The following is a 13,952-nucleotide window of genomic DNA, read 5'->3' as shown; positions in this document are numbered from 1 at the left end:
ATTTTTTTTCAACTCAGAATTATTGCATCAATATAAAGTCATAGATATTATACTTTATGTGATCATTTTTAATTGTAAAAACAGACTACAAAGAAAAAAAGTTGCGAATTCTTTTTTAATTAGATTAGGAAATGAAATGAGAAATTAAATAGTTTAATATTGAACATAAATTATACTCAATTCTATGAAGATGTTGCTTTGGGATATTTATTTGATTTGTTTTGTTTATTTTTATAAGTTGTAACAAAGATATAGAATGATAATTTACATGAATTGAATTGAATGAAGATAGATATATGAATATTTCATATTTAATTTTATTCTTTTAATCAAAATTATGATTGATTTTATTTGATGGTTTTGGCTAGGGTGAGCAAAAATACTAAAAAAACAATTAAATAGAGAAAATTAAAAAAATAACCGAAAAAATCAAACCGTGAAAAAAAACCGATTAAACCGATTAAATTTTTTAAAAAATTGATTAGTTCGGTTTGGTTTTGGTTTTATAAGCCTGATACTGAAAAAACCGAAACGAACTGAACCAAACCCAAACAAAAAAAACCAGAAAAATCGAGTCAAACCGATTTGAACCGGTTTTATCCTAAAAAACCAAACCGAACCAAAACTGTCGGTTTGAACTGGTTTTGGTTTTTTTTTTAAAATTAATTTGGTTACTTTTTTTAATAAAAACTGAACCGAACTGAAAATGATCATCTCTAGTTTACATCCATGTGCATTCATATGTCTATATTATTTTTTTATCATTCATGAAAGTCATTATAAAAAACAATAACATAATCCAACCATCTCAAAAATATATATTTTGTTATTTTTTATTCATATTCTTGCTGAACTCATTATTTTTTAAATAATTAATTATATTAATAAGATTTTTTTTTTTTTAAGATTTAAACTCGAACTCCTCCATCCCCGGATCAACCCGGTTTGGTTTTTAAAACAATGCCTTTTGAACGCCAAGCATGTGTAAGAATTTTGTTTCTTCAAGTTCTAATTAATCCATGGGCTGCCATGATTTACTTGGTATGGCATAAGATAGTGCAATTAAGAAGGGAAATGGCTTGTTTTCTATCCCATTAATTACCACCCTCTAATCCAAAACATAAACTTACTTATTAGACACTCATTAATGCTAAATTTAAGCTAAACAAAAAGAGAGAGAGAGAGAGAGAGATGAACTTAGCACATCCAATTGTGTCTCCAACACTTACAGCAACCTCACATTTCAACTTCATTATGGTATCTCTCTCTCCTACAATGGAATTCCTTACCCCCCAACTACACCATCAAAGCAAAGATACACCCACATTGTAAATAGTTAAATTATCCTTAATTATCTAAAAAAATTGTAAATAGTTGAATTTTCCTTAATTATATGGAATCAAAATTTCCTTCCCTATTTCCAGATCAATACTCACTCCAAAAATAGCAAACAAGAAACCCAAAAAAGAAAAGAAAGGTGTAAATTATCCTTCACCCCCTACCTACATAATGCAAACTTATATTAATTGCTTGTGTCATTCAGAAATTTGTTGGTTTTCTTTATAAATCTCAAAATTCTATATATATGATTTGTATTTGAAGATAAAAGAAATGGATGCAAAAGACAGATATAACGAAAACAAAAACATGAAAAAATACATATTAGTATAGTTTTTAAATGAATTTTTATAAAACATAAAAAAAACATGGCTCTTTCATTTTTATTATTTTTATTGTTTATATTCCAAGACCATAAGAAAACGTTATCTACTATAGCAAGGTATGTTTAATAAGATAATGGTCAACAAGAGTCAAATGACTAAATTAAAACATCTCACAACATTATAGGGACTAAAAGTAATTTACTCAAGACAAAAGGTGCAAGATTGCTAGAGGTACTATTGTCATTTCATTACACCTCCTTACTTATTACTCACGATGACCAAGACAAAATCTTACCTTTATTCACAATACCCTTTAGGAAAATACAGTTTTTTTCTGTTCTCCTCCTTCTCTGAACACCAAAATCTCTTGTCAAAGATCACCAATTTCTCTCTTTTATGTCTCTGTAAGTTCAAATCAAGCAATGATATCCTTTTTATTCATTAAAGTTTCAACCTTTTATTGTTTGTAAATACAAAAGATTCAGGCCTTTTTCCTTATTTCATCACAAACAAATCCTTAGCACATTTGTTTATGCTCTTGTTTGGTTCTTGATTCTATCAATACTGTTAGTTTTATTGGAAATTCAACAATGAGACCCTCTTGTAGATTTTTCTTATCTAAGAAGAATCGAGTCTTTTTTAAGCTCCATCATAGTCTAACAAGCAATTTATCAGGGAACCAGTTTAATTTTGAGAAAAACAAGCAGTTTTTTACCTACCCTTTTAGAATCTTGGGGCCCGGGACCATTTTCAATGAAGCCCAGAAATCTTTTTGTGCTCCCTATATCAGTTTTGGCCAATCTCGGCTTATAACAAGAGACTTTAGGGGGGTTTCTATTGTTGCTAGTGTTGCATCACAAGTTAGAAAGTTTTCAACATCTGTTGAGACAAGAGTGAATGATAATAATTTTGAGAGAATTTATGTGAAAAATGGGATCGGTATTAAGCCTTTGGTGGTTGAGAGGATTGATAAAGATGAGAATGTTTTAGGGGACGAAGAGTCTAGGATAGGGGTGCTTGTTGATGATTGTGAAAGTGTAAATAGAGAGAATTTGGACGGTGGTCAAGAAGTTGAGATTGTTAGTCCTAAGAGGGAAGAGAGCGAGATAGAAAAGGAGGCATGGAAGTTGTTGAATGATGCTGTTGTTACGTATTGTGGGAGTCCTGTGGGAACTGTGGCCGCGAATGATCCTGGGGATAAGATGCCATTGAATTATGATCAGGTGTTTATTCGTGATTTCGTGCCTTCAGCTCTTGCTTTTTTGCTCAGAGGAGAAGGAGAGATTGTGAAGAATTTCCTGCTTCATACCTTGCAATTGCAGGCAATACTTTATTCTACTTTTATATTTTGGTTTGATACATCCTTTCATTGTTTCCTTTGATATTTTCCATTTATATCATTGTTCTATTTTGACCAGTATTAAAATGTCTGATTTATGTGCAACAAGTTATTAATGAGGATTCGTTTGGAAGTCATGCAATACACCTATATTCCATATTGACCATTGTTGTTTACAAATTTTAGTATAAATGTCAACCTGGGTAAACTTTCTGATGATGATATGATTATTCAAATGCCATTTAATACTAAATTTTCTGTTTCTCTGGAATTGATTTTTCACCCATTTTATCGGTTATAATTTGTTATGTCCTCTTGTCATCTTTCAGACAGATGTTCCTTTATCGTTTTGTGCCTATTGTTCATATTGGCTTAATCATACTTGTGCATTTATAGCTATGTTTTTATAATTGATGTTCTTGAAAACTCAAGAAATTGTTTTGGTTTTCTTAGAGTTGGGAGAAAACAGTGGACTGCTATAGTCCAGGCCAGGGGCTGATGCCAGCCAGTTTTAAAGTCAGAACGGTGCCTCTTGATGACAGTAAATTTGAAGAAGTTTTAGATCCAGATTTTGGTGAATCAGCTATTGGCCGTGTTGCACCTGTAGATTCTGGTTAGTAAACACCTCTGTGAACATTTTAATTTTAAAAATTGCTAAGGTTCTGTAATTTGATTCTAGTAAGGATTTTCATGTGTCCCATATGTTTAATTGTAAATGTCCAATATCTGTAGCTGTAATATATTTCAGGAGACAGCTATTGATCTCAGTAATTCATTGATTCTTGTTGATTGATAGCATCTGTGTTTCTTCTTTTCTTTTTTGTTAGGATTGTGGTGGATTATTTTGTTGAGGGCATATGGGAAACTCACTGGTGACTATGCCTTACAAGAAAGGGTGGATGTTCAGACTGGCATAAAACTGATCTTGAACTTGTGCTTAACTGATGGGTTCGATATGTTTCCTTCTCTACTAGTCACTGATGGCTCCTGCATGATAGATCGGCGGATGGGTATCCATGGCCACCCCCTTGAGATCCAAGTGAGTCGTTTCCTTATAGGTGGAAACATGGGTATCCTGGTATCCATGTTTCCTCCTGCATAAAACTCACGATATGTTTCCTTTTGGATGTGTTGGTTGGTAATTTGACTTGGGCTGTTTGTAGTGGTTTGCCATGTCCTTGTAATATGCTTTTTTGAGTTAAATTCAAGTGATGTGGAGTTCTGCACAGTTGGGAATTTATGGCTCAGTTCTATATGAATTTAGAGGTGCCATAACCTAAGCATCCCTGCATTGCTTTTCATTGTTGCATGTGGAAATGAAGTCTTGCTTATGAAATGCTTTCAGACTTCTCTGCAAATGTAATGATTTAAAGCTTTGTAAAGTGCAGCTGTAGGGTATGCAGGCTTAATGATATGAAAAACTCAACTCTTGCCTTTTAGTTGTGCTATTAGTCTGTTATATATTTATCATTTCTCCAAAGCACTTTTAACCAAGCATCCCTGCATTGCTTTTAATTGTTACATGTGGAAATGGAGTCTTGTTAATGAAAGACTTTCAGACTTTTCCGAAAATGTAATGATTTAAAGATTTATAAAGTGCAGCTGTGAGGTATGCAGGCTCAATGATATGACTCTTGCCTTTTGCTGGTGCTGTTAGTCTGTTATATATTTCTCATTTCTCCAAAGCACTTTTAACCATTGCTCTGATGCTGCCTTTTTCTTCTTCTTTTTTTCATGTAAAGAGAATGTTAGTCAGTAACCACCCTGCTATATGTACAAGCTTTGTTCTTTGATTTTTTTTATATGCTTATGCATCTGTGGTTTACCTCACAACTACTAGTCTATTTCTGCAGGCCTTGTTTTACTCAGCTTTACGATGCTCTCGTGAGATGATAGTTGTAAATGATGGATCAAAGAATTTAGTGAGGGCTATCAACAACAGACTCAGTGCTCTGTCGTTCCACATTAGAGAATACTATTGGGTAGATATGAACAAGATCAATGAGATATACCGGTATAAAACAGAAGAGTATTCTACAGAAGCCACCAACAAATTCAATATTTATCCTGAACAAATTCCATCATGGCTCATGGACTGGATACCTGAGGAAGGCGGGTATTTGATTGGCAATCTGCAGCCAGCTCACATGGATTTTAGGTTTTTCACTCTTGGAAATCTTTGGTCCGTTGTTTCATCTTTGGGCACTCCAAAACATAATGAAGCTATTCTAAATCTGATTGAAGCCAAATGGGATGATCTTGTGGGAAATATGCCTCTTAAGATATGCTACCCTGCTCTAGAGCATGAAGATTGGCGTATAATCACTGGCAGTGACCCAAAGAACACGTCAGTTTCCAAAATTTTTACTTGAGCCTCTGTGCATGTGCATTCGTTGTTCAATTTACAATTTCTATCAACTCTAAAATTTCTTTTTCTGATTGTGCATTGCAGCCCTTGGTCATATCATAATGGTGGGTCGTGGCCAACACTTCTGTGGCAGGTAAGCTTGACTTCATTTGCAATATGTATGTTTTGCTGAGGCATAAAAAAAAATTATTTGGGACCAGCAGACACGCATGCAATGCTGATTTATACTAAACAAACCTTCCTGCTAGTTTTGTTGGTTTATGTGGGACATGGAATCTAGTTTCTAAAGGCTTCTGGTTGGTCATACTAACGAGAAAAGAGTCATTGGTAACCCAAAATAAAAAACATCCAAAAGTCACCCCTTGAATCACTTAACTGATCTCTGCCCTCTGAATCGTTTCCATTTTTATTTCAGTTCACTTTGGCATGCATAAAGATGAGCCGAGTTGAACTAGCTCAGAAGGCGATTGCTTTGGCTGAGAAGAGACTTAAAGTTGACCGTTGGCCAGAGTATTATGACACCCGAACTGGGAAGTTTATCGGAAAGCAATCCCGTCTCTATCAAACATGGACGGTTGCAGGGTTCCTAACATCGAAAGTTCTCTTGGAGAACCCACATAGGGCGTCCTTATTATTCTGGGATGAGGATTATGAGCTTCTTGAGATATGTGTTTGTGGACTTAACACGAGTGGCCGAAAGAGGTGTTCTCGAGGCGCTGCTAAGTCTCAGATTCTTGTGTAGGATGATGCATAGGCAGAATTTCTGTTACTGTACAGCTATGCTATTAGGATAGACTGATAAAACAGTGATTTTCAACCACAAAAGGAAGAAGTTATACTAGCAGCAGCATCCTCATACACTACCAGACCATGGTCTCAGTTTAATTATCATGTTAATGAGCCGATTAATTAGCTAAGTTGGTCAGTGCTGTATTTTTCCATTGTTGTATTGTTCCCGTAGTCATATCTAGTTTGTATATTATTACAATGATCTTTACACATATTTTTAATGTATCAAACTAGGGTTTTCCTGCAACTATTTCACCTTCACTTTCTTTTCTTTCATTATACAGTTAAATCTCTATATATTAATACTTTAAAACCACGAAAATTTATTAATTAATCAAGATATTATAATTGAATTTTAAGTTTAAATCTTGAGATCAATATTTAAAATAATTTATTAAAATTTTACTGAGTGTACTAGATTGATACAAGAGTATACCTTCAAAAAGAAATTTTTTTTTTTTTAAAAAAAAGATTTAGTTTTAATTAATACATAAGCTGGTCCGAGAATATCTATTATCATCTAAAAAACAAGTGTTAACTGTGTGCAGCAAAAACTTTGTATTTTAAAGGCCATGTCTCTAGGGCCAACAAAAAGATAACAAAAGGTCCTCTGCTTGTCTTGTGAAACTGGGACAAATGCCGGATGTAGTTGCATCACACTTCATGTCTTTGTGATCTGAAAGTAGACATCCCCACACTGCGTATCCCTTCCACACCATATAAAACCCTGTTCCCTCCATTTTCTATCATGCTTTAAACTATGAACAAAAAATACAGACTATGACCATGGACACTTGAACATGATCACAAAAAGACTGCTATCCACCAGTAACTTCCATCCTTTCCCACCTATGATCAAAAACTACCTACAGTGGGCCCAAAACACACCAAAGTACCAATCAAGCACAACTTTTAAGCCAAAGGGTACCTCCATTCTAGCTACAGACCTCTTAAAATCATATTTTGAAAAGGGCCGAATCAGTCAAGCACGTAACTTGTTTGATGAAATGCCTGAGAGAGATGCTGTTGCATGGACCGCGATGATTTCAGGGTACACGCATTGTAATGAATACACTCAAGCATGGAGTGTTTTTGTTGATATGGTAAAGAATGACAATGTCCCACCAAATGCATTTACAATATCAAGTGTTTTAAAGGCTTGTAAAGGAATGAACAGTGTTTCTTGTGGGGGTTTGGTTCATGGATTGGCTATTAAAAGAAGGTTTGTTGAGGGGTTTATTTATGTAGATAATGCTCTCATGGATATGTATGCTACTTGTGGTGTAACTATGAGGGATGCTTGTGTTGTTTTTCACGATATTAAAGAAAAGAATGTTGTGTCATGGACCACCTTGATTGCTGGCTACACTCACAGAGGTAATGGGAGTCGCGCAGTTCAAGTCTTCCGGGAAATGTCGCTGGTAAGTGGATGAAGAAAAGACTCCAAGAATCACAGAAAGACTTAATGCATCAAAAACACTACTTTAACCATTATATAGCACACCATGACGTTGGTTTGTTGAGTAGTTTTAACTTTCATGAACTGTTTACTATACATATATAGTGTACTAATATATTTCATGGCTAACAGGAGGGAGCAGAATTGAACCCACATAGCATTTCGATTGCTGTTAGAGCTTGTGCTTCAGTCGGCTCAAATATTCTTGGCCGACAAATACATACGGCAGTGATTAAACATGGATTTGAGTCCGATCTACCTGTCATGAATTCTATACTTGATATGTATTGTAGGTGTGGTTGTTTATCCGAGGCAAAGGAGTACTTCAATGAGATGAGTGAAAAAGATTTGATCACATGGAATACATTAATAGCTGGGTATGAAAGATCAGATTCTATAGAGCCTCTCTTTATATTTTCACAAATGGAGTCGGAAGGTTTTAGTCCAAACTGCTTCACTTTCACCAGTCTTATAGCAGCTTGTGCAAACGTAGCAGCTTTGCAATGTGGACAGCAGGTTCATGGAGGAATTTTTCGCAGGGGGCTTGATGGAAATCTGGAATTGGCTAATGCTTTGATTGATATGTATGCAAAGTGTGGCAATATAATTGATTCACAAAAAATTTTTAGTGAAATGTCCTGTACAAATTTAGTCTCCTGGACTTCTATGATGATTGGATATGGGACTCATGGATATGGTAAAGAGGCTGTTGAGTTGTTTGATGAGATGGTCAGGTCAGGCATCAGACCTGATCAGGTAGTGTTTATGGCAGTTCTACATGCATGCAGTCATGCCGGACTAGTTGATCAAGGCTTGAGGTACTTCAACTGTATGTTGGATGACTATCACATCAAGCCAAATCAGGAGATTTATGGGTGTGTTGTAGGTTTGCTGGGCAGAGCTGGAAGAGTTGAGGAGGCCTATCATCTAATAAGAAGCATGCCATTTATGGCTGATGAGTCTGTTTGGGGTGCTCTTCTTGGTGCTTGCAAGGCACATAACCTTTCAAAGTTGGGCAAGTTGGCAGCTAAGAAGGCATTGGCATTGAAACCAAATATGGTTGAGACTTATGTGATGCTGTCAAATATCTATGCTGCAGAAGGCAAATGGGGAGAAGCTGAAAGAATGAGAAAGCTGATGAAGAGAGCAGGCTCTAAAAAAGAGGCCGGTAGGAGTTGGATTGAGGTACGAAACCAGGTTTACAGTTTTGTTGTTGGAAATAAGATGGGTTCTCATATAGAGTGGGTTTACGATGTTTTGGAATTACCTGTAAGGCATATGAAAGAGGCTGGCTATGTGCCTGAACTTGATTACTTAATACACGACCAAGAAGATAGAACTTGATTTGAAGTGAGAAAAGATACCATATTTACATGAAACCAGCTTGAATGTGGACTCACAAACCAAGCGGAGGAAACTCCCGCAGCTGCTGAATATCCAGTTTTTTAGCCAATTTGAGCAAATATTAGTCAACATATCAGTTTCTCTTTCTTAAATCTTTTAAGGATCCAATCTTCACTGCACATTTGCAGCATAGAGATTATATGATATATGAGATTAAAGTGAGGATGACAAGGGTCAGCACCAGTAGAGATGCATCTAATGATATCCAGGGTTATCGAGATATCTTATTAACAAAGCCTCCACACCTCTCCATCTCTCTCTGCCGAATCTCCCTCTCGTACATCTTCTTCCTCCCTCCCTCTCCCTCAGCGTCCCTCTTTCATATTTAAATAGCTGTCCCTGCATATTTGGCTATCATACAAACAAAAAGATGCTTCATTTTCTTCTTACTAGGAAACATAAAAAGTCATCAATCAACAGATACGAAGAAATGAATTTTATTTTATACAGTGTGAAAAGGTCAGCAGGCAAATGATGCACACCTCTATCACAGATTGCAAAGGATTTCATGTAGAGCCCAGATTCCAGTTTGGTGGTGACCATCTACAGTGCAACTCTGCATTGACGAGATTGCAGATAGTAACTCAAGGACTGATATATTGTTATTGCTGATTAATCTTTTGTTACAATAAGGATCTCATGGTCTGCATCAGATCTTGTCCATAATTGCTTTGAAACCAAGATCAAAGTTCAATCAAAAGAATTCATTAAACAATAGATAAAAGGAAATCATGCAGAATTACTCCATGCTCAACTCACAAATAATCAGAATCAGATTCCAATGATTTAGCTTCATGCAAAAGACATTTTGAGAAACCAAAAAAAAAATCAAGAAAAGATTTCCAGCATGCGTGTCAAAAACACCATCAATTTAGTAACAAACTCAGAGATCAGCACATTCACCTAGTCATGGCATGTTCCTCAATTGCAAACATCTACTTCATTCATCAAACTTCCTAGGATGTAAGACTGAAAATTCACATTGATCATCGTGAGAGTAAGGGAAAGACATTAATATGCATTTGAACACTGCCACTGTGCAGCAATCAATATTATCAGCATATCATCATACATTAACTCATTTTTAAATACTACTAGAAAGTTTATAGCGATACTTTTTGTTAGACAACTCTGTCACGGAATTGTAACCAATTGTGTTGCTTCTTAGCTTACTTTTATAGCAACATCAACACCAAGAAATTTATTACTTTTGTAGCAACAGCAGCAGCAACATTTTAGAAATTTAGACTAATATGCATGCCATGAAAAAAGACAGGCCTCCACCAAATCCTCATTCTTAAAATAGAACCATGGCATCACCGAACTCGCCAGCACCCATGGTTTCCATCACCTCATTGGTGGTGAAAGCAGTATAGCTCAAAAATTGAAGAAATAGGACACTTGTGATAAGCCGGTATAAAACACAGAGCCAAACCCCCTGATATATGGAAATCACCTATAAAAAAAAAACAAATCAAATCCACATACAAACATCACCAAAGGAAAATAGCAAGCTGAACACCAAGTATGTACAGAGTCCTATATCATATAAAAAAAACCCCTCAAATATAAGCAAGAGCCTTGGTCAGTGCTTTGGCTAGATTCGAGGCAATTTGTGTTGTGTGAAACAAGACGCAAAAAGAAAAGAAAAGGTATTAACAATTAAAAGATAAACTGAAAATTAAATCTCCTAAATTGATGCCAACTTCCAACAAAATTTAAGGCACAAAATCTAGAATTTGAACCTATTTGCTCCAAAAATAAATATAATTTGGGTTCACGTATCAAGTAAATTGAAAAATTCCAACTTCTTTGTCAACAGGATGTTCATATTCTTCATTACAGAATGAATTGAATTAGGTGAAAGAGAAATATAAAGCACCAGTGGAAATGGAAGAATCATGTAAAAAAAAATTACTCGGTCTCGGCCTTTAAAACAAAAGTAAATCAGATCCTTAAGAAATTCAAACAGATTTTTTTTTTAAAAAAAAAGACATCTTACATTCTTCTATTGGGATTCAAAGGCACTCTCTTTTCATGCTCGTGTTCTGCTGCCATCAATTGAGAAGAGCAAATCCAGAATGTCATTGTGAGAGTAAACATAATACAAGCCACAATTCAAACAAAAATGCAAAACAAATCAACTAACCAGTTGGAGAATTAAACCAGCCATTGTGGGTTGATGCTTTTTGTAAGGCATGGTTACTGTTTCATTTCAACAGTACCCGGCCTGAGGTCAATTGTATGCCAGGCAGCAACCAGTGAAAAAAATACATGTCTACCATGGTCGGACTGGACAAGCTCAACATGAATAAACACAGAAATTTGTATATTTTTTTCTACCAATAGTCCATGCATGAACAAGAACCCTGCTTGAAGTGGTGGAAGCGATGCCGATCCCTCACCACAATTTCACGATTAAAAGCTTTAGAGATCAACTTTGCTGCCGTGTGACAATCATTGCATATTCGCAAATTCTTCACTATCCTTATTGGTGTTGGTGGATCAATAGCAATAAGCCCGAAGGCAATTGCAAGCTTCTCACTGTGTCTAAACAGAGTAGTTTCCTTTTCTTCTTCATCAATATCAAGGGAAACCTCACGTGTATCTGGTGCATAACCTTCCAACTTTAATTTCTTAGCCATTTCATCTAACATATGTTCGATATCTTCCTTCTGAGGGTGTGTCTTATCTCCAGCGAGGAACTCGTGAACTCTACCATGTGCTTCAATCATGCTACAACCTGGGGTCTTCACCACCCCATGTTGCCTCATCATTCCCCGAACTTCAAGAACATCAACCCAATTGCCCTTTGAAGCATATATGTTTGAAAGTAACACATTGAACCCATCATGGTCAGGATGAAGTTCTACAAGCTTTCTTCCTATCCTCTCCCCAGTTTCATTGTCACCGTATTTCTTACAAGCTCCAAGCAAGGCACCCCAAGTGGAAACATCTGGTGCCATTGGCATACTCTCAATGAGTTCCTCTGCTTCTTTTAGCATACCTGCACGTCCTAGAAGATCGACCATGCATCCATAATGCTTGATGTTGGGCCCAATCTTGTGCTCCTGAATCATGGAATTAAAATGACGGTGTCCCTCATCCACTAAGCCCATGTGTCTGCAAGCCCCAAGAACTGCTACAAAGGTTATCTCATTAGGTGTTACACCATGTTCCTTCATCTCTGAAAATGTTTTGAGTGACTTGTCCACTAACCCATTCATTGCCAAACCAAGAATGAGAGCGTTCCACGTAGAAACCCCCTTCTCTTCCAACCCTTTGAAAACCTCCAAAGCATCTTCAACACACCCTAATTTCATATACATGTTTATAAGAGTTGTACCCAAAATGATATTAATCTTTAGCCCGTTCTTCCTTATATAAGCATGAATCCACTTGCCTTGGTCAAGAGCAGCCAGGTGCGTACAAGCTGAGATCACACTAACCAAAATCGTCTCATCTGGCTTTGTTCCTTCAATCTGCATTTCCTGGAACAGAACTAAAGTCTCAGTAAATCTGTCCTGTTGAGCATAACCTGATATCATGGCACTCCATGATACATTATCTTTGTCAGGCATTGAATCGAATAAAGCCCTCGCTTTTTCAATTTCCCCACATTTCACGTAGCCAGAGATCATAGAATTCCACGATATTTGATCCAAGCAACAACTCTCACTAAACAACTTTTGAGCAGTAACCACTTCTTCACAACTTGAATACATGTGAATCAACGCATTTTGAAGGTTGACATAAGTCTCAATCCCAACCTTCACAACCAAACCATGTACCAACTTCCCTGTTATAACCACCAACAAGCGAGAACATGCTGAAAGAACACTAAGCACCACGACCTCATCCACCATAATTCCATTAGCATTCATTTCCTTGAACAAAATCAAAGCCTCCTCATACATCTCATTCTGCTCATAACATGAAATCAATGCACTCCACGATACTAAATCCTTCTGTTTCATTTCATTAAACAACTTGCAGGCCTCTTCAACATTACCTTTCTTACCAAACAAAACAATCATCGAATTCGAAGCAATTACATTCCTTTCAGGCATCCTATCATACACATCCTTAGCCTCCTCCACGTTCCCTACCAAAACATACCCTGCCAACATCGAATTCCACGAAACCATGTCCAAAACAGAACTTCCATCAAACACCTTACGTGCATCACTTAAATTCCCACAAACAGCATACATATTAATCAGAGTGTTCTGTATATAAACATCAGAATCAAAACCCACCTTCAAAACATGATCTTGAATACATTTCCCATCAAACTCAGCTAATCTAATAGAACAAGACTGAAACAATATTGGATAAGTATAATTATCAGCTGCTACATTGCTTTCAAGCATCAACTTATAAACCCATATAGCTTTACAAGGGCTATTTCTTTGCATATAACCCTTCATCATGGTATTACAAATGAACCCATTTGGCTTCTCAATGTGTGAAAATATTTGATATGACTGGTTGATGTTAATGAAAGGTAATTCAGTGGAGAACTTAAGAAGTCTACTAGCTGCAAAACTGTCTTTGAAGAAGCCAGAAAGGATCATTTGCGAGAGGATTTGATTGAATTGCTTGATGTTTTGACATTTTTGCAAGTGGGTTTCTAAGATTGGAAGAGTTAAGGTTGGTTTGAGAGTGAAAGTTGGAATCTTGAAGGGTTTTGAAAGATAGTTTAGTCTGGAAAGTTTCATAGCAACAAAAACTGGAACTTAAAGCACAAAGTGAACTCTGTGTTCTGTCTGAGCTAAGAAACAGCAGCTGACATGCTACTTTCTATCTACTTATGTCTCAATTGGCAGGTCCCTATAGTTTATAACTCTATAAAAATGGACCTTCTTGTTTGGAATAGTACAATTGTATCCTTAATATTTAGATTTTATATCACATTTCATCCCCATC

At 36.2% G+C, this 13,952-nt stretch overlaps 3 protein-coding genes across 6 annotated transcripts; 2 read left to right on the top strand and 1 right to left on the bottom strand.

Annotated features, from left to right (window-relative positions):
* The first annotated feature begins 1,943 nt into the window (after nucleotides 1-1,943).
* LOC133694678 (alkaline/neutral invertase A, mitochondrial-like) lies at nucleotides 1,944-6,407 on the top strand. Its single transcript, XM_062116314.1, has 6 exons — nucleotides 1,944-2,986; nucleotides 3,457-3,616; nucleotides 3,831-4,042; nucleotides 4,857-5,350; nucleotides 5,456-5,504; nucleotides 5,787-6,407. Exons 1-6 carry the CDS (start codon nucleotides 2,255-2,257, stop codon nucleotides 6,111-6,113), a joined length of 1,974 nt encoding a protein of 657 aa, XP_061972298.1. The 5' UTR covers nucleotides 1,944-2,254; the 3' UTR covers nucleotides 6,114-6,407.
* A 292-nt stretch (nucleotides 6,408-6,699) lies between these two features.
* Nucleotides 6,700-9,675, top strand: LOC133693503 (putative pentatricopeptide repeat-containing protein At1g56570). Of its 2 annotated transcripts, XM_062114723.1 has the most exons (3): nucleotides 6,700-7,581; nucleotides 7,752-8,804; nucleotides 9,213-9,675. In XM_062114723.1, exons 1-3 carry the CDS (start codon nucleotides 6,961-6,963, stop codon nucleotides 9,252-9,254), a joined length of 1,716 nt encoding a protein of 571 aa, XP_061970707.1. In that variant the 5' UTR covers nucleotides 6,700-6,960; the 3' UTR covers nucleotides 9,255-9,675. The 2 variants fall into 2 exon arrangements, with proteins under 2 accessions (XP_061970707.1, XP_061970706.1); XM_062114722.1 differs by having other exon boundaries at nucleotides 7,752-9,412.
* LOC133693502 (pentatricopeptide repeat-containing protein At3g62890-like) lies at nucleotides 9,085-13,792 on the bottom strand. Of its 3 annotated transcripts, XM_062114720.1 has the most exons (5): nucleotides 11,173-13,792; nucleotides 11,026-11,071; nucleotides 10,197-10,479; nucleotides 9,506-9,579; nucleotides 9,085-9,374 (listed from the first exon to the last, which is right to left on the bottom strand). In XM_062114720.1, exon 1 carries the CDS (start codon nucleotides 13,742-13,744, stop codon nucleotides 11,363-11,365), a length of 2,382 nt encoding a protein of 793 aa, XP_061970704.1. In that variant the 5' UTR covers nucleotides 13,745-13,792; the 3' UTR covers nucleotides 9,085-9,374; nucleotides 9,506-9,579; nucleotides 10,197-10,479; nucleotides 11,026-11,071; nucleotides 11,173-11,362. The 3 variants fall into 3 exon arrangements, with proteins under 3 accessions (XP_061970704.1, XP_061970703.1, XP_061970705.1); XM_062114719.1 differs by lacking the exons at nucleotides 9,085-9,374; nucleotides 9,506-9,579 and having other exon boundaries at nucleotides 10,022-10,479; nucleotides 11,026-11,074; XM_062114721.1 differs by lacking the exons at nucleotides 9,085-9,374; nucleotides 9,506-9,579; nucleotides 11,026-11,071 and having other exon boundaries at nucleotides 10,022-10,479.
* Between the last annotated feature and the right edge of the window lie 160 nt (nucleotides 13,793-13,952).

Source organism: Populus nigra, chromosome 5, assembly GCF_951802175.1.
Source record: "Populus nigra chromosome 5, ddPopNigr1.1, whole genome shotgun sequence".
In the NCBI taxonomy this organism is placed as follows: Eukaryota; Viridiplantae; Streptophyta; class Magnoliopsida; order Malpighiales; family Salicaceae; genus Populus; species Populus nigra.
The sequence above is the reverse complement of the archived record's forward strand: the minus strand, read 5'-3'. Positions and strand labels throughout refer to the sequence as shown.